Raw genomic sequence first — 20,714 nt, 5'->3', positions numbered from 1 at the left:
AGGCGGTCTCTGCTGCTTTGTCCGTCTCCCTCGCTCGCTTTGAGTTTCTCCCCGAATGACATCATCGGCCTCGTGCTGACACCTTGCTGCACTACCTGTTGCTCAATTTCGTGCAGTTTCATTCATTTCTTACGCACTCATTATGAAAGAAGAAAACTTCCAGAATGTTGTGGAAAAGGGAGCAAATGCGTAGCAGAACGGAGGAAGTAAAACTGGCAAAGCGCACCACAGCCTCTTTAAAGGCTTTAGAGGCACAGTAGTTGTACAGTATGCGTTATCTCAGTTCTCTGAGAAAACTGCACACCACAAACACAGAGCCATATCAATGTCAATTCTCAGGATAGATTGGTTGTATTACCTATATAGTTTTCTGGCCATATTTCACTTACTGGTGCAATATGTGTGACAGTGTATTTTTGTTGTGTTGGACAGAAGGTACGTTATATTTTCTACATTTTTGTAATTATTCATAAGGTGCTGACCTTTGTGTTGTGCTGTGCCAGCCCAGTCTTGTTGATGTCCTGGGCACATGACCACATTTAGCTACATCTGAATTAATCACTGAAGTGTCAGTGTTCAGTTCATTTTCCCATTCCCATGGTTTGTTTTTTTTTTTTTACTTATGACAATTATAAGTATAAGTAAGTAAATACAAGAACTTCTAAGAGTCTGTGGAGTACTCTCCTGTGAACAGCAGTAATCCAGTCAGACCAGCACTTTTAAGCTACCAAGCAAAAACTACATCCGAAAGGGAGAGTACAACATTTATGCAACCCTAAGCAACAGTTGAGAGAAGTATTGTTTTGTTCCAATCAAAATGAGCTTTTGAAATAGTGAATACACACAGTGCACATTGAAACAGCAGACTACCTATTAGGCTTGTCCCATGGTTAACAGAGGCAGTGAAACTACCTGTGGTCTTAACCTGACAAATTATCATTCACTGTATTATTTGTCACAGAGACAAAACTGTGAGAAGCTTAAACGCTATCGTGGAAGGGTATCAAAAAAGAGGATGGTGGTGAGAGCAGGATTTATATCCAGTGATGTAGAACCCCCATGTCCATGTTACCTGTGCTTAGTTGAAAACAAACAATAAAATAACCCAAGAAAAAGGAGGCCATTCAGTAAGAAATAAACACAGTGACTTTTAAAATGGTTTTATTTTTTTTTTCATTTTAGAATCATCAAGAAGGAAGCTCTAGAGGTTTTTAACCCATATATCTAAATCTATATCTAATTATATATATATATGTCTATACACCTCTATGTATGTATAATTAAGCATATACACTATATGGCCAAAAGTATGTGGACACGTGACCATCACACCCATATGTGCTTATTGGACATTCCATTCCAAAACCATGGGCATTATTATGGAGTTGCCTGCCTCCCCCCCCCCCCCCCCCAGCAGCTATAACAGCCTCCACTCTTCTGGGAAGGCTGCTGGGAGTGTGTCCGTGGGAATTTGTGCCCATTCAGCCAAAAGGGCATTTGTGAGGTCAGGCACTGATGTTGGACAAGCAGGCCTGGCTCACAATCGGCGTTCTAATTCATCCCAAAGGTGTTCAGTGGGGTTGAGGTCAGGGCTCTGTGCAGGCCACTGGAGTACCTCCACACCAAACTTGTCAAACCATGTCTTTATGGACATTGCTTTGTACATAGGGGCACAGTGATGCTGGAACAGGAAAGGGCCTTCCCCAAACTGTTGCCACAAAGTTGGAAGCATACAATTGTCTAAAATGTCTTGTATGCTGTAGCATTAATGTTACCCTTCATTGGAACTAAGGGGCCTAGAACAAACCCTGAAAAACAGCCCCAGACCATTACCCCTCCTCCACCAAACTTTACAGTAGGCGCTGTGCATTCTGGTAGGTAGCGCTCCCCTAACATCCGCCAAACCCAGATTCGTCCATCAGACTGCCAGATAGTGAAGAGTGATTCATCACTCCAGAGAACGCGTTTCCACTGCTCCAGAGTCCCGTGGAGGCATGCTTTGCACCACTCCTTCCCTCGCTTAGCATAGCGCATAGTGATGTTGGGCTTGTGTGCAGTTTCTCGGCCATGGAAACCCATTTCATGAAGCTCCCAACGCACTGTTCTTGTGCTGATGTTGCAGCCAGAGACAGTTTGGAACTCTGTAGTGAGTGATTCAACAGAGCATAGGTGGTTTCTACATGCTACATGCTTCAGCACTCGGTAGCCCCGTATTGGTCTACCACGTCGTGGCTGAGCTGATTGCTCCTAACGCTTCCACTTGACAATAATAGCATTTACAGTTGACCGGGGCAGATCTAACAGGGCATAAATTTCATGAACTGACTTGGGGCAAAGATGGCATCCTATGACAGTGCCACGTTTAAAGTTACTGAGCTCTCCAGTACGACCCATTCTACTTCCAAGGTTTGTCTATGGAGATTCCATGGCTATGTGTTTGATTTTATGCACCTGTTAACAATCGGTAAGGCTGAAACACGACGGGTGTCCACATACTTTTGGCCATATAGTATATATTATATATGCTTTATTATCTTGATAGTTCTCTTGTTGCTCCTGATACCAATAGTCATAATTTTTCATTTAAATTACAGTTATACTTTATTCATGAATGTATCGGTTGATCTATTTATTGCAATAAACAAGAGTAGCCAGGAGGAATATTGCTACAATTCAGCAAATGTTCACTTTTTCTCTTTCTCTCAGGGAAACAAAATTCCAAAACAGCTTTATTGACATAACAAGGTCACACCAGCTTTGCCAAAGCATTTCCATGTCTCTCTGCTCCAGGGGAGAAGGAGGGATGGAGGAATGAGTTTGAGGAGGAATAATCGGGGACGATAAAGGCTATGGCTGAAGCACACAGTTCAGAGCAAACCATAGTTCGCTTCCATGGATGAACCTGGCTTACGTGCACCATCCTGTAAGGAAATGCACACGGCAAATTGAAAAACCCCTACATTATGCATCGGAAATGAACATGGCATATAGGGATCATCCTTTGATGTCAATATTCACAACCTTGCACAACTGGATGGAGCAGAGGGTGTGGCTGTGGGTTGAATGGTGTACAGACATGATATGGCACAAAATGTTGAATAATGTTAAATTAGTTTTGCTTTTTTTACAACCATGGCTAACTTATTCGGCTAGCTGTAAATGTTTTTTTTTTCCACTTACGAGCTATCTTATTCAGTTATGTGAACAAACTAACTTCTGCAGTCCGCTCATCTAAAGCAACCCACAATCAAACCAAGCTGACCCATCCCATAGCTAGTATGAGAGATCTTTTTTCCCCAGCAAAACATTATTTCTTCATGTCAGCTGACACACATTGTAGAACACATATCTGCTGAGCATAAATTTCACTGCAGCTCACAGTGTAACACACATTTGTGACATCACAGAAAAATTTATCTCAAAATGAAGGTTCCGCTTCATGGCTGAAGGGGCGCGCATTTTTCAAAGACTTTGCAGTGAATTGCGCTATCATTTGTGCACTTGTTGAAGCCATTTTGAGTGTGTATCAGCTGGATTAAAAACCTACATTTCTTTGTATCTCTCTCTTTCTGCATCTGTATAAGTGCAACTATTGAGTTTGGTATTAAAGGTTTTGGATGTCTGAAACTATATACCAGTGATATGTTGTGGCTAGAGCAGAAAAATTAAGCACCTGTGATACACAGTGTCAAGCTACAGCCTCCACAGACTTGGAGACTTTCTTTGACTTTGTTGGGTGGGAAGCAAATGGAATCAGTTCTCCTGCCTGGCCATGAATGTGTCATTCAGTCTGAATAGACTGAATAGACTGAAATTTATCCCGTCAACACATCAACACGAGGACTGGACTTTCTCTTGAAACAGATCACATGACCCATAAATATCACGGCACACAAACCAACAACATATTGAAGACACTGCTGTGCCTGGCAACACATGCATCTCTCTGCAGCCAGGACTGAGGAGCCAATCCTGAAGCCTGACACCTTTCCACTCTGCTCTTGATTGGCTGATCAGAAAGACCCATATTCCATCTGATGTACATGTCTTGGTTAAATTTAATGCCTGTATCCCTGCACAGTGTGTTTATACTCAACAGCAATAGCAATTGCACCATTATATTTCCACAGTGTTGTATTTGCAAAGCTAAGACTAGCTGGCGTGACAGTGCTGCTTTGTGAGCGTGTTGAGATTTCCGCTTTCAGACCACAGTGTGCAATAAAGGTGCAAAACCAACAACAGACAATGACCTATTTGCACTTCGTCTGTCTCTCTCTGCACTTCAAACCTTTCGCCTGAGCACATTTTTAATACGTGCCCCTGCCTCCCCCCCCCCCCCCCACCCAAAATAGAAAAATATCCTGTATAGTTTTCACATTGCTATGTTAAGCCTTAATAGCGCTCTACACACTTGAAAACAAACAAAACAACAACAGTAACATTTACATGTCGTTGAACAAACAGACAGACATGGCTTTAGATTCAAGAAAGGAAGTCAACATTAAAACGCCAAGAACTCAGATTTCTCCCCTCTCACCTCCCCTCCCCTCCCTGCCAGCCCGCCCCCGGCGTCTCGGTACAGGTTCACCGAGGGTGGGGGGGTATGGTGTGGGCCGACAACCCAGCTGCGCTCTCTGCTCTGTGGTACACACATCTGGCACATTCACCCTGAAGAAAAAGTGCAACACAGGGACATCCCACAGTGTTACAGCGCTGCTTGGAGGCAAAGCTGGAGCGGTTAGAAACCACCTCAAAGTCACAGTTGCCTTTTCATACCACAGTGTCCGAGTGTCAGATTTGGAGTGGAAGCAACAAGGGGTGTGGCAGGAACTGATTCTCTGTTCCTCTTTTCTCTAAATTGTGCCCAACATAGAGTACACTCGCACACACAAACAAACACTGCCTCTCTCTCTCTCTCTCTCTCTCACACACCACACACACATACACACACACTGTCTCACTTTCTCCCTCTCACTCTCCCTCATACACACATCAGCAATCTGATAGGAGCCAACCCCGGAAAGCACTGTTTGATTATTCATAAAGGGCTGAATTGTAAAGAATGCAGAGGGAATTAAGACTCCCATTGCAGAGCGACTGGATCCACTCCAGCTTTCACCAGCTGCATCGCTCTTGAATAAGCCGTTACTCCCAGCCTGTTGGCAGATGTGTTTTAAATATAATATATACAGACGCTATTAGGCCTCATCACTATGCTCTGTTGATTCCCTGTTTCATATAAAATGAAACTGAACTATTAGATCTGGGAATTTTTTATTGTTTAGCAATGAATTTAGCAATATTATTATTGATTGTTTACTGATCTTAAGGACCAAGTCACGTCTCTCTCTCTCCCTCCCTCCCTCCCTCCCTCAGTTGATTGTGAAGTTGGAGAAATCTGGGTTCCAGCATCATCTCTGCGCTTATCCATTTTTAAAACAATTTCACTTTATAATCACGTTTCCCTTTTTCCTCATCTACCCTCTTCCTGATTCTTCCTTTGATACACAGTGAGCGTCTCTATATTCGATCTACCATTCCCCTCCCCCTCACCCTTTAAAGTAGGACTTCTCTTCCCCCCCATTCCCCTTCTCAGTTTTAGAGTGGGGTGTTACTGCACAGTTATATTGCTAATGACTAATCACAGACAATAATATTTATCACATACCTAGAATGTTTTTGCACGGAGAGGTTGGTAGCCTGTCCTCGGGTGCAGGAAGAAGAGTGATGCACTACAGATTCTACTGTGTCTCAGAGGGTACAGCTACGCAGGATACAAGTTTATCACATCACTGAAAGCAGCTACCTTACTATCATAACAACAGGTTTGATTTGGTGTTGAACTGCATAGGGTGAGCACACACTGAACCAGAACGATGGGTATTCCTACATGTACTGTATTGTGGTTTGATATAGAACAGTCTGACGTCTGTGCTGTGTGTCTACTGGGTCTCTAAAGGTACACACTTGTATCAAATATAAGACTGATTTTACACTACTCCTTACAGTGTTGATGTCAGGGGGATGGAGGAGGATGGAGGGGAGATTTACAGGGAGTCCCGTCGAACTTAGTATTGCACCTTCTCTTGCCTCCCTACACCCCTACTGACAGTTAAGCACTCAGAAAGTCTCAGGGAGTGCAGGGAAGTTGAGGAACAGGGTGAGAGAGAGGGACAGTTCTCCACCTTTGATTCCATTCATCTTACTTATCTCCACTGAATGATTTTACTGATTGATTATTCTAGTGTTTTTTTTCCATAGCTGTTTCTTCACAGTGTGCTTTCGGAAGTGCTGCTCCTGATTGGCCGAAGCTGGACGGTCTGTCAGTAAGGAGAGAAGAGGATTGGCCCGTGGGAGGTGCGAATGGGCCCCGGGGCGGGTCTCAGGAGGGCGTGGCTGAGGGGCGGGCCCTGCAGCAGATGATGGTGTGGGTGAGGGGCAGGCCCTGCTGCACGGAGGGCCAGTGAGTTGGAGGAGGCCGCGGCGGCCATCGCCGCAGCGACAGCAAGGGGGCTGGGCAGGAGCCCTGCCCCCAATGCTTTCGGAAGGTCCTTTGAGAAGGACAGAGAGGACTGAGGGGTAGGGGGAGGAGGAGACAAGAAGGAGGAATACAGAAAATGCAGGAAGGTGGAAACAGAAAAGACAAATTAGGTATTCATTCATGTTACATTCATTGCTCAAGTCACTAAGTACATTTAATGGATGGGCTATTTATTTCTGTACAGCACTTTTAATTTTATTAATGAGCATCTGTGTCCACAGACACTCTTAATCTGTGGACACAATGTAGTTAAATGGGTGAAATGTGAAATGTAACAGGCTGGATGAGGGACGGGATGGCTCAGTACCGTTAGGTCCGACACCCGGTGCTTCTTGTGTCGGCTGAGGAGAGGGTTGGGCTTCCCGGCCACCCCGTCGCGGTGCCTCCGACTCGATATGTGCTGAGGAGGAGAAGGCACAGCGTCACACGGGGCCACGGCGCATCCTCCAGATGTCGCAAAGCCTCCAAAACTGTGTTGGTGAGTCATCAAATGTGCACGCTCAGCTTGCCCTTGCCCTTGGAGGACTTTATGTTTGTGCAGTCTTTCTCTTCCTGCGGTCTGTGAGCTTTGACCCCACGCTCAAAGGCAGACCTTGACAATATTTTCTCCCTCGCGGCATGCTCTAGCAGTACGTGTGATGTGAAGAACATGCTGCTCTGCTCTTTACTCCAAGGGCACATGTTATGCAACTGTGTTTTGGATAATCACTTCAACAGAGGAAAGCACATGGGATGTCTCGTTTGTTAGATCTTTGTTTTTGTAGAATTCTAAATTGTTTGGATAAATTCCATAGCATACATTCTGTTCCTCAGTGTAAAAGTACACCTTGTCACCCCCTCCCCCCCAACAGAGGCAGTTCAAGTGCTCTGTGTACCACAGTGGAGATGAATCCACTACTTCAGTAGTTAGCACTACCAAAAATGATAAAATCAGGTTTTGTATTGCAGTTAAGGCTAAATAATTGTACATTGTTTTCCAAATACAATTCAGATACACCAAAAGCTGAATGACCATTTCTCAAATTGCAATGATTCCATGAACATTTAGAAATAGATTTTTGAGAAGCCTTCTGAGAATTGTGGGTTTGTGGACTGTTGGTAATAACTGTTAGTGAGCGTGAAAAATATCCCCTGGTGATTCCAGGTTATTCAGTGATACTTAAGCGAGCAGTATGACATGATTCATGAAAAGGTTTACTGGTATACAACCTCACATGTGAAAATCGAATACCCCAAACTCTCTCCTACTCTAGCAACATACCTCAAATGTTAAAACTGAAGTACAGTTAGCTGCCAAAATAAAGGAAGCACTTGAGAAAATGAGGGATCCAAATTATATTGAAAGTAGGTGCTTCCAGACAGGTGTGGTTACTGAGTTAATTAAACAGTTGACATCCCATCATGCTTAGGGTCATGTGTAAAAATGAAGAGCAGGCATAATGGCCCATTGTTTTGGCTGCCATGGCTACAGGAAGAGATCTCATTGACTTTGAGAGGGGGATGATTTTGGGGCATGTTTGGGAGGAGCTTCAGTGATGAAGACTGCTCAACTTGCTGATGTTTCATGAGGACCAATGGCTATGGTGATATTAGCATGGAAGTATGGGGGAAAGACATTCAAATTGGGACAACTATGGTTGAACCACCCCTGTGGTTGATCCACTGTGTGCTTACTCCTCAACTGTGATGTCTGTGCAAAACAGACAAGCAACTCTGAATGAGTTGACTTCAAATGTCAATCTAGGGCATGGGCAAGCATTTCCATCAAGAACAGTTTCCATCAAGAACAGAGTGACACTGTGCTCAGACTGCAGTGCAGAAACCCCTTTTAGTACCTCAAAGTGCATGGCATGGTTTAGATCCACTCAACCCTGGAGAGGGCAAGGTAAACGCCTTCATCCTATGATGAAGCATTTCCATCCTAATGGAAGTGGTCTCTCCCAGGATAACAATGCCCCAAACAATTCAAAGGGCATAAGGGGTCATTGAATGGTTTGATGAGCATAAAAATAGTGTAACCCATATGCAATGGCTGTTTCTGTCACCAGATCTCAACCCATTTGAAAGCTTGTGGGATTTTGGAGTGGTGACTGAGACAGCATTTTTCACCACCATCCAGAAAACGCAGATTGATGAGATTAAGGTGCTTTGAAGCTGTTCTAGTGGCTTGTGGTGGCTCAGCACGTTACTACGACACTGAACTGTGAGATTTCCTTTATTCTGGCAGGAACCTGTATGTTGATGTCTGGATGAGCTGAGGTCCATTAGAAGTCAGGAATAGCATAGCACTCCTCAGCAGGGAAGATAAACTCTATCCAGTATCCACTGTTCAGCAGGAGACCTCCTCACCTGTTTGAGCTGCAGTTCGGAGTTGACTCGTACGTTGCAGATCTCACAGTGGAAGGTGCGTTCCTGAGTGTTGGGGTCAACGGACCCCCCTCCCTGCTCAGCGCTGGGTTTGGGGCCCAAGCGGGGGTACGCCTTTATGGGTCCCAGGCCACTTCGTGCCTCCAGGATTGTTTTATGTTTGGTACCTACAAGCGCACAGAGGGTAGAACACATTTCATTAATTAAAGAAGGGAATATAGTCCCTTCCAACACCAAAAAACTAATAAATACATAAACAATCAGGGGAAGACTTACATTCGAGCTGTCTTCAATATGATTTACAACTGAAAAAGTTTCAACCTGCTATGAAGACTCTAGTTTATTTGGAAGGAGGGAAATGAGCTTAGCCTTGATAATAAGTTCATAAAATATGTAAGATAAGATAATCCTTTATTTGTCCCACTGCAGGGAAATTTGCAGTGTTCATGCCTTGACTTGTAAAACTGTATGAATAAACCTATATTATCTAAGGAAAAGCTATGCACCTTCTAGTACCTCCTTATTGTTAGTAGATAGTTTCATTGCAAAGAACTTTGTTACAGAGCCCGTAACTCTGTGTACTGCTGAAGATCAGCAAAAAAGCATTTCTGTGGTTTGTGCAGAGATTGCTCAGAGACCTGCACACATCTGCTTGTTTGGAACATGCTATCAGCCTTATGAACAACAAAGACATTGATTTTAATAACTCTTTTGGTTCTTGCTGTTTCTGTAAAATTTCTTTTGTGAATGTGACTTGAAACAGGTTTAACATACCAAGGGCACCAGATACCCTATACCCCGACTTCGTCAAACTGGGGAGATTCAGACTGATTCATTTAAAAGCTCATGTGATTGTTATTATGCTATGTGCTTGCTGCAGGTCATCTGAGCCAAATATAAGGCAGGAGATGATTTGTCAGATCAACAGTTCTGCTAGGCTGAGTTTTCACATTTTTCAAATAACAGGGAAAGCTCGTTTGGGATTTGAACCAACATACGCCTGGTCCAGAGCCTGACCTCCTACAAATTTACGGCTGCCTTTTCACCCTGCTGTCAAGTCTGAACAAGGGTTTATCTTGTTCTGACCAAATAATCCTGGACATTTTACAATGGAGTAACATTTAAGGCTGTGCTTTAAGGGAGGCAGCACTTTGTTGTTTTCCACCAAAAAGCATTGTGTTTAATATACACATTACAGTATCCCAATGAACTTATGCACTGGCACCACTAGAGGGCAGAGCAGCATGGCTACTGCACTCCACATTAGGGCAAACAGTTCCATTATTTTAACCAGAGGTGGAAAACCCTGGCTTCAGAAAGTAAAAGTCCTACCATATATTTGTTCTAGCCATTCACTAAACAAGATAATTTCACTAATTAGCTCTTCTACCTGGCTGAAAAGTTGTGCTGATTAAATTTAGCTGGTGTAGTGCATGGGTGGAACAAATACGTGGCAGGCCACCTCTGTATTTGACCTAGTATGGAGCGGCAGTGGCTCTGTGTTGTAATTATAAATGGAAAAAAGGTGACATCCATCTGTTCTCTTTTGTCTACCTCTGGCCATTCATAAGAGCAAAAGAAGTCCCTAACTCCTGTTTACCACTACTCTACTGTTTAACTGAACCTATAATGAAATAAAATATAGACCTATGAAGTGGAATAAAAAATCTGATAATTAGCTGTGTGACTATAACTATTGTAGGCCAAATCACATAATAAACCTAATTTAAAGGTCATTATGGATAGCTTTGTGGCTTTATCTTCAATAGAAGGTGAAATTCTCATTAACTGGATGAACTTTGCTGAAAGCTGATGTAAAATGGCCTCCTGGATGTACAGTACTGATTACTTTAAATACAAACATCAACTCAATAATGAAATTAATATATAAATAAATGAAATACATACAATAATGTTTGTACAGTTACAATGAAAAAAATAAATTCAGTATGAAGTCTCCATCATATTTTAACAGTGTTTATTTATTTGAACATTTCAAAGTCAATAAGGTATGTGATCTTCAAAAGAGGCTGACTGAAAAAGTAAAAGCAATCAGAAAATATAAATTGAAGCATTTTCTATAGATTAGGGTGCCTCAGGCCTGGCCATGAAGGACCACTATTTGTGTTCTTTCTAGCTCCAAGCAGGCTTGGTTAATAAGGGTTGATTGAGTTTACCAGTGAATTTTGTTTGGATTTGACATCCCGTTAGTTCACCATGACAGACACCAGTAGTCAGAGCTTTGCTTGCGCTACAAAAATGGTATTAGTGACATATTTTTAAAATGTATCACTCCAAACAAATCTAGAGCAGTAGTCTCAGTTCATTAAACTTAATTAACTGTTTAATTGTTATAGGCCCTATAATAATTAACAATTAAGCAACAGCATAACAAATTAATCTTAGTCAACCACAGATTCTAGAAATGGAACATTCTGATCAAAGTGGCACAAGTCAATAACGAGCTGAGAAATGCATCTATCAATCCGCTATTTAGTAGCATAAACAAACCTCTAACAACAGAACTCTCAAACAAAGGACTTCCTTAGCAGCATAAACACACCTCCAATGACACAATTGTTCCACAAGGGACTCATAGAAGATAACTGTGAAGAGCTGTCACAAGTCAAATGACAGCTCAATCAAAGCTGTGTCCATATGGAACCAATAGAACAGTGCTTCCCTAGGGCCAAGGTTGAAAGGCACTGTGATAAAGCACAGACATCCTCGTCTCTACGTAGACAAGTACCAATACAGTTTTAATTTAGCTTCAAATGTGGCTGGCAGATGAAAGACCAGCGCCCACATGTAACAGTCAGCATTAAACATGTATCAGAAACACCGAGTTTGTAAATACTAAATGTTTTTGATGTTGGCTGAATGATTCCAGTAACTGGGCTTCAGACTGAAACCGCACTGTGATGCAGCGTCTTCACCTTGTGTCACGTCCCATGAGTGACGTGCAAAGTTACAGTTACAGAGGAAGTGGATATGGGGAAATCTGGGGCTAAGGACGACACAGATGGGGGTGTTTCGGCCGTAGCCTACAAACTGTGTGATCCCAACGTTTGCTTGTTGTCGCGTTCTATTTTCAACATCGGAAGTGTGACCGCACATCTTCTGTCTGAGTTAGTCTGGTACCTGTCTGACCCTGTTCCTTCCTGTTCAGAGTACCCACAACCGCCACCCAAAACATACACACACACGCGCGCACACACACACACACACACGCGCGCATACACATATACACATACACACACACACATGGGCCCGTGCAGACACACACACCCTCCGGCTGTCATACTTGTCTGCACAGCATATGCTCTTGTTCTTGGAGCTGGACTTAATTGAATTTTTCTTTTTGGGAGAGAAATTGGTCCCAGACTGTTTTCTTTGCAGGGTTTATTTTTTTGTCCAGTGCCATAAATCTAGTCTCCGTTCGGTTGCTCTAATGCTGATGGCACACGACGCATCAGCTAAGACGGTGTGTGCATGTGCATACATTGTCCTCTCACACGCCCATGTGCAAACTCCACATCTACCACTGTGTTTGATTTTATGAAGCTGACATACATATATACATACATACATACATATATACTATATTGATATGCAGTATACATGTGTGTCCATGAGTTCATGTCTGTGTGAGTCAGTATGTATTCCTTGCTTGTGTGTGTTCCTTATGTGTGTAGTTGTGTGTCAGTACATGTGTTCCCTATACAAGCGTAGCATCTACATGTGAGCTGACATATAAGATAAATCTGCACTGAATGAGTATTTGTGTTTGGTTTTAAACATGTCTGTTCTATCTAACATATCTGATCTCTGTGCCTCAGACACAGTGAGGCCCCTGAATCACTTGTTATTTACAGGTAAATGGCCAAGCTCAAACCTGAAGAAATTCCACTAAGGTACTTTCCTTCACTAAGTAATTTCCTTTAGTAATTCTGATCTGACTGTCCTTGCAGTGTAAACATCTCAACCCTGAGGATGAATAATTCATCCCGGCATATACCTCCGAGGCTTTAAAGAGCCTCCTATCCCACAGAAGAGCTCTTAACACCTGCATAGGGAGGGTTACACCGTGCACATTCATCCCGCAGATGTCATTATAAATGCTCTGAAAAATTCATCAGCACGCCGTTGCTAAGGCTGCCACAATTTACTGCAGTGCGCCGGTTACTCGACCATAACGCCCTTGCTGTATATCATAAGGCTTTGAAAGGGTGATTTCCTTAATGAGTCATGCCACGTGTGTGGAGGAGCAGCCCTGCACGTTGAGCATTACCCCACTGAAGCCAGCGCAGAACACGTGTTGGTGCAATAGCAAGCAGATAAGGCACTGTCACAATGCACTGAGGAATGTGCGTCACACTCTGTCAGTTTATTCTTTTTTTTTTTATATATATATATCGCAATGCTATATGAAATGATACTGCATAAGAAAAAAATACTATAATATAAGTAAAGACAAGTATAGTATAGTATAGTATAGTATATAATATACTATAATACTAAGCACTATAAAGTAAAAAATCATTATAATGATTAAGTTCATCATTAAACAATTAAATTAAAATTAAATTAAACAATCATTTTAATTAAAAAATCATCATAAAAATAAAAATTCTAACTTAAAAAAGTTCAAAATGTAATAAATTTGCTAAATTTCAATACAGCAGGTTTCTAAAAAACAATCTTGCGCCAGTTTGCCCCGGCACTGTGCTGGCCTGCGTTACCTTTGTTGTGGGCCTCCAGCTGGGAGAGAGAGTTGACGGCCACTTTGCACAGGGAGCAGTAGAGCAGCTTCTTGGCCTTGTCCTCCTCAGACTCAGATGGGCTGGGGGCTGGGGGCGGGGCTGCCAGGGGCCCCTGGGGTGGCTGGTCAGGGCGGGGGGTGCTGCGGCCGGGGGAGGACGATGAGGAAGAGGAGGAGGAGGAGGAGGCGGGCACCAGGGGAGCGGTGGGTGGGGGTAGAATGGGAGAGGCAGAGAGCATGGGGACGTCAGGTGTTGACGAAGCAGAGAGAGGGAGGGTCCCAGTGGCCAAAGGTGGGCCATTTAACTGTGGGAGGGGCTGGGTGTCATCTGGAAGAAAGAGACAGATGGAGGGACCATATTATATACAGAAGACAGGGTGATATTAATATATATTACTTATTATTAGTTACATAGAGAGAGTACATGCCTGACAATCATGCATTAATCTTTTCTGTTTTTATAATATACTGAAAGTGTCTAATGCTCCTTTTCATATGTATAGTACTAATATAGATTTTTTAACCAGTTACGCAAAAGTCCAGAGCCCTGACCAGCTCTCAGTGCTAAGAGAATTGGAATCAAAAAAACAGGAAAAGCAACAGATTCAATTGGCCGGCATACTGTTTGTTTTGGTGTTTTATATTTGTAACTGAAAACCATATTGTGGCCTGCTTCTTTTAATTTCACCAGGATCATGATGTAAACAGCAATGAGCCACGTTCCAACATTTAACACAAAAACAACAGAAATGTTTTACCTTGAATGATGTGCTTTAGTGACACTGTGATATACGGCTGTGTATGTTCTTGACTTCCTGGCTTTTTAGACTGCCTAGTTACAGATTAGCACAAGTTAAATTGTTAGCCTGGTCTGACACTGTTGCTCATCCACTTGGATGGATACACCCCTGTTCTCTTGAGCCTGAAGTCGCTCTGGATAAGAAAATCTGTTAAATGAATGTAATGTAATGAAATATTTTGGGGTTAGAAACAGGAGGCAGAAATGTTATTTTTCAAATCTGAGAGAGATGAATGGAGGGAGAGGCTTTCCCAGCGTCCTGTGAAATGTGCAGGCCCTGAGAACACAGGCAGCCTGCAGCCTCCTGCCTGAGGCTGGCCACCGATTTGGCACAGCTATTTGAGCAGAGCAAAGGCCCTCTCCCTTCCAGTGGAGGACACTGCGGAGTTCCGCCTTTCACCTCCCTTTAAAGCGGCCGCTGCTCTGAGGCCGGGGGATTAAGAGACAGCAGCATTGCTATTTCTCCGCTCAACGTCCCCTTTAGGAGCATATACTGTATCTACGGCATGAGTCAATCTACAGTGCTCCAGCAGTCTGAAAGAAGTACTCTCCTGAGAAATAATTGCTTGATCATGGAAAACTTGATTATGACACCATCCATGCAATAAACCATTCATCTAATATCCATCGATCCCCCTTTAATGTAGTTATAGCCTCACACCTCCTTGGTGTACTGTTCATAAGGTGCAGAATTATGACAAAATGACGAAACTGAGTGCCAGCTCAACATATCGATATTATGTCCTGGCTACAACAGACCATATTCACTACTTACACAGATCTTGAAACATCATTCATCTATAACTATTTTATTTCAAAAAGCTAAGGCTGGATAGCCCAATGTAACATGTATCTGTAACACAGCTCCAGCCTAAAGACCAAAGCTATACTCCATGTCAGACAGCACTGCATTTTATGGTCACTGAGCACCAGCAACCCCCAAGCTGTGCTAATGTATTCATGATGTAACACAGACTCTGAAGTATTAATATTAACTGGGTAGCCAGCTACCTTAAATCTGACAAGCAGGCATCCATTAAGGTTGAACATAAATAAACCAGTTACGTTCTTCTAATGATAATGCTGATTTAACTGTATGTGTATGTGTGTGTGTGTGTGTGTGTGTGTGTGTGTGGGTGTGTGTGGGTGTGTGTGTGTGTGTGTGTGTGTGACCATATAGCAGAGCCAATGGGCATGTGAGTACTGGTCTATGTACATTATGTAAATAGTAACAGGTCAAACATGACTGGAATAAGGAAACACAATGTTAAATGAGGTTCAAAAATCTTTCAAAGTTCCCCTCTGAGTCAGGTGACAGCAATGGACCTCAATAACCTCAGTGTCCTCCACCTAAAAGCACACCTTGCTGCCACCCAGCTCCTGGTGGCTTTATCCTGTTGTTCTACTATATGCTATCTCAGGCTTTAGCTCACTCGCTGAAAATAAGCTTTTCTCAAGATGTTGAGAGGTTTTGTTCATCAATCAGTGTATTTTTACTCCTGTTATTGTGCAAAGCCATCTAAAAGAAAATCATAAAAATGAGATTACATATATTTCTGTCAGAACTCAGGCAGGGACTCAGGCGCAGACAGGGAAGACTGGTACACGAAGGGGTTTATTAAATCCAAAGGGTAATCCAAAAATGGAGTCAAAACAGGCAAAGTCCAAAACCAGAAAAACACAGCAACCAATACCAAAAATCAGATCCGAGAACACAAAGTCGAGGAAAACAGGAAAGGAAACAGAACCGGCAGGCAGAAACAGAAAAAGGACCGGCGAGTAGCGTAACAGAATACTGAGACGAACTGGCAACGAGACAAGAAACAAGCAGGGAAGATATAGGGCTAGGCTAATGAGGAGATGGGATGCAGGTGGAGACGATCCGGTTATCAGGTGGGCAGAGACAGGGCGGAGAGTGGGGCAGGGCTGGAACACAGGGAAACAGTAAGCAAGAGCACATGGACGGGGAAAGCAAAAACAACCAACAAGATGCCGCAATCCTGACAATTTCCCAGAGAAAGAAATGTAACCAATGATTAAAAAATGATTGATTGAAATGAAATGATTTTTTCTGTCCCTTTTCAGGCAGTGATTTTTAATAACGTCTCCACCATAAAGAAGAAAACCTTACTTAATGGTGGATAAAATCTACTTTGCATGGACTTTCCCCACTTGTCCTGATTTGGAAAGTTCCCACTGCTGTCTGCCATGTAGCTCGTAATGTGGCACGGCAGGTGAAACTGCACTTTCCCAGCCAGCCTGACTCCCGCCATATTGGGATTTTCCAGCTGGACTGCTCCCTGCGCATATGTTTGTCAGGCAGATGTGTGCCAGGGACCATAATCTCTCCTTCAGCCTCCGTGGGCTCAGGGAACTCATAAAGCTGAGCTAGATCGGAGCCTGGGGCAGAAGGAGCTTTTAATGAACATGTCAAGCGAGCGCCTTGCACGGGGTTCCCTTAAATATTTATCAAGCAGGGCCCTTTTTTAGAGCGGTGCTGCACTGTTCAGTTACACTGCAGAATTGGAAGGTGTACTTAAGAGGGTCAGAAGGGTAGAGGGTCTGGGTTCCTCCATTTGTAAGCCCCCCCCCCCCCCCCCCCGGCTGCAGTGGATAGGAAAGGCAGCAGCACCAGTGGGAGTAACAGAGAATGGAGATTCATGATTCTCTCAGAGCTGGACCGTCCACCATTTAAAGCACTGAACTTAGTCATCACTGACAGAGTGAGAGACCAGGTGTATACAGCACCGTGTTCCCTGTAAAGACACATAAAGCCTTGAGGTAATGGCTAACATTTCTCTCCTAAGGAATAACTGACACCAGTCTGTCATGGCATGGAACACAGAAAATACAGTCTCTGCTTAATATGGTGTACCTTACCAAACAAAGCTATTGAAAATGTTGATCACATTTTCATTCTGAACAGCAACTTTCTGAAACATTCATAATTTCTTGGTAGGTTGTTGTGGGCCTTTGATATTCTCTGTGGTGCAGCCTTATTGTTAGGCTTGCCAAGAGTCATTTTATCAGTTACCACAGAGAGTAAGCGACTTCCTGAAAGTTCCACAGATCAACAAAAAAGATCTTGCTGGTAAAAATCTAAATTTCTATACAGCGACCATTGTGAAATTGTGAACTTCACGTTCCATGGTGTTTGCGGTGACAACATGCAATGAGGCATGTTCTGAGTTAACGTTGATGAGATAGCAACAGCTGTTGACAGTTTAGGTGGACTTGTTCACAGTGATAGTGTCAGTCTGGGTGGAGGGACCATTTAGTGTTCACTGAATTCAGAGAGAAGTGGAGGACAAACCTTGCATATTCTTCAGATATGAGAAGCAGGGGAAGTTCACTACTCCACTTCTTAATAAGAACAAAGGACCTTCAGTGCAGCATATTGATAATGACCAATAAAAACAAATGAAGTTAGTTATTATGTTTTACATCAATCTTTTATTCAATGAACACAAATCATTTCTCTGACTATTGCTGGCATCTTAAAAGAAAGGTAATTTGTGCTTCTATGGAATGTTTTATCTTCTTTGTGAGCAAAGATAAAAAACAATTATCTTTGGTGTAACAGATTCAGACATCTATGAATGAAATCATTGTGCTATCCTGTAATGGAAAATGATTGATGGGTGCTTTGTAGATTCCTTCTTTTTGTATGAAGTGAACATGCATTGTTGATGAAAGATTTTAAAATTGGATTTAAATTGGTCACTGTAGATAAAGGTTGTGATTTCCTTTGTTGTATATTTTCAGATACTACAATTTGTCAGTGCCTGGTTGTGTTATGTAGTCCTGAAAATGAATGATGAAAAAAGAGGAAAATATATCCTGAAAAATGAACATAATAATGTTCACGAAGTGAAATATCAGTGCCTTAATCTGCTTTACTACACACCATTAGCAGCCGTGGGACTTTGTATAAATCATTCCCGGCTATTCAACAACCTGAACAACAGAATGTAAAGAATATGTAATTTTTTGTGCTAATGCATTAAATGTTCACATATCAGTTGAGGAGGATTGGTGATGACATAGTCCATTTGCTGACCACAACAATGTTTATTTGAGTCTAGATACTGAGAAAAATTGCCAAAATGACAGACAACAACTCAGCTTACTATCTGAGAAAAAAAATCGAATGGTTGGACAGAATGGTCTTGCATTCATAGACTGTGCAAGCAACTATACTCCATCATTATGCAAGAAACAGGTAAAATGAATGGTGAATCCATATGTTTTATAATTGTATAGACACTATACAATTACTGGACCATCAACAAGCTGTCAGCATACATCACAAGCAGACTCACTACCGCAAAACATCAGGCAGAGGTCTGTGTTCAGGTGACAGTAGTCAGTCTCTTACTCATTGCTAACACTGGCAACAGCATTCACAAACCTGATTTCTACACTCCACAGGACAACTTCATCTCTTTTACAAGGAGTAAACCAGGATGGACGTATATGTATGGGTAATCAGACAATGTGTTTTATTTATGCTGGTGTACCGGACGTGCATATAAGAATTGTAATGATTCAGTATGTTTATTATTGAATGCTAATGTTTATTTGTATCTGTATTTATTATTAGATGTCTGCTTTTTTACACTTTTTTCCCATTTTTTACCCCAACTTTGGAATTGTCAGTTGTGCATTAGACTCAACAGAATCTCATCAACATCTCATGCACCAGTGCTGAAGTGCATTAAATGAATTGGATAAACTCACTGCTGACAGCCGCTATTTTTCACACCACAGAGCAGTCCCACAAAGCACCACAGTGGAGCGAACACTCAAATCAGGATCTCCACTGACGCGATCTGAGTAAATCGTGGGCTCCTGTCAAGTTTCTAGCGGTCCCTAACAAGTGGTGGAATGAGGGGAACCCTCGGTGACTCAAACTCAGTTGTGTCCATCCACTGAGGACTCCCTGTCATCGGCAGTGAATGACACGGCCAAGACTGAAAATTGCAAAGTCATGGGCTGTAGGCCACACAGGGGATCAAAAGTCTATTTAATTGTATAAATGTAAGGTTAAGCCAAAGAAAAGTCTCCATAATGTGGACAATTAACTATTCTACTCTATGCTATTCTGACATCACAGCCTTTCCAATGCACAGACAGACAGCACAGACAGCTCATTCTACGTAGAATCATACCTATGTCTTATGGTTGCATACTGGAAACCGAATTTTCGCTTCTGAAAGCTAAAAAAACATCTCAATCTCTGGAATGGACCTGTGCAAGGAATTAAACTTTGGCCGTCCATAATGCAAGCTGGCCCGCTACCACGTAGCTAAAAGGTCCAGGCCTCTTAAAAACGACAGTTGATCCCCTGCCACAGAACTAAATCCCAATGACATCACACTTCCTCCTTGACTCCAGAGCTGGAATATGTCCACATTAGTGCTGTACATGCCTCCTGCCTGGGACTGCATTTTGGCTGCACCCCTCCTAAGACAGGCCTATCAGTGGAAGAGAGGGATAAGGAGGGTCCCACTTCATCTAACACCACTTCTTGCCTCCACCAAAGCCTCAGATCTTGAGGTGTCCTTCCATGTCAGACACCAGTTCCCCCTGAAGCCTTATCCACCCACTAGTGCTCAATGCCCCATGTGTGGACATGACACCCCTGTCCCCCAACCCTCCACCCCCGCCTGCCAGTTCTGAACTCTTCCTGCAGCAGTTGCTGTCAGATACACACCCAGTTATTTCGCTGCCACAGACTTTAATAATTACATTAGCAATTAGTTACTATAGTAATTACATTGCTGCTAATTCAGCTCATGCTTAATGTTTTTGAAGCTGCAGGCCAATAGGTGATTCACCGAATCAGAACCTCACAGCCTCACTTCTTATCGCTGCAGCTGTGAGCAAAGTTGAGTTCAAACCCCAAGCACTGTGTATCTAGCCAAAGTGTTACATAGCACACGGGGCGTGGGAATATTTCCCACTCATGCTTAGAGACCCTGTCCATGGAGGGCAAGAGCACACTCTGGTGCTGTTAACCCTCCTTCCAGTTCCCGCGCACACTCGCCCTACAGTGACCCGGCCTACCGGCTGCCCCGTCGCAGATGCGACCACAGCTGTAAGATCCCTAAGGCACGCCGGATTCGTGGAAGCCTCTCTCCACAGCCGGTGTTACGGGGAAACATCACAACAAACAGGCTCACTCGAACAGACAACTAAGCGCAGGGTCAGGAGGGGAAGATTTCCACATGAAGAAGCATTCC

General features: G+C 43.0%; 1 protein-coding gene across 2 annotated transcripts in view; it reads right to left on the bottom strand.

Annotated features, from left to right (window-relative positions):
* Positions 1-5,395: 5,395 nt before the first annotated feature.
* Positions 5,396-20,714, bottom strand: part of LOC118779188 (zinc finger protein 385A-like) — a 100,460-nt gene continuing 85,141 nt past the window's right edge. For both annotated transcript variants that reach the window (XM_036531156.1, XM_036531157.1), the window contains exons 5-8: positions 13,651-13,998; positions 8,891-9,075; positions 6,849-6,941; positions 5,396-6,572 (exon numbers count right to left, since the gene is read on the bottom strand). In XM_036531156.1, coding sequence (XP_036387049.1) covers positions 6,324-6,572; positions 6,849-6,941; positions 8,891-9,075; positions 13,651-13,998 — 875 coding nt within the window. In that variant the 3' untranslated portion in view covers positions 5,396-6,323. The remainder of the gene's footprint in view (positions 6,573-6,848; positions 6,942-8,890; positions 9,076-13,650; positions 13,999-20,714) is intronic.

The sequence above is a fragment of the Megalops cyprinoides genome, chromosome 6 (assembly GCF_013368585.1).
Source record: "Megalops cyprinoides isolate fMegCyp1 chromosome 6, fMegCyp1.pri, whole genome shotgun sequence".
Lineage (NCBI taxonomy): Eukaryota > Metazoa > Chordata > Actinopteri > Elopiformes > Megalopidae > Megalops > Megalops cyprinoides.
This window is presented reverse-complemented; position numbering and strand designations above follow the sequence as displayed.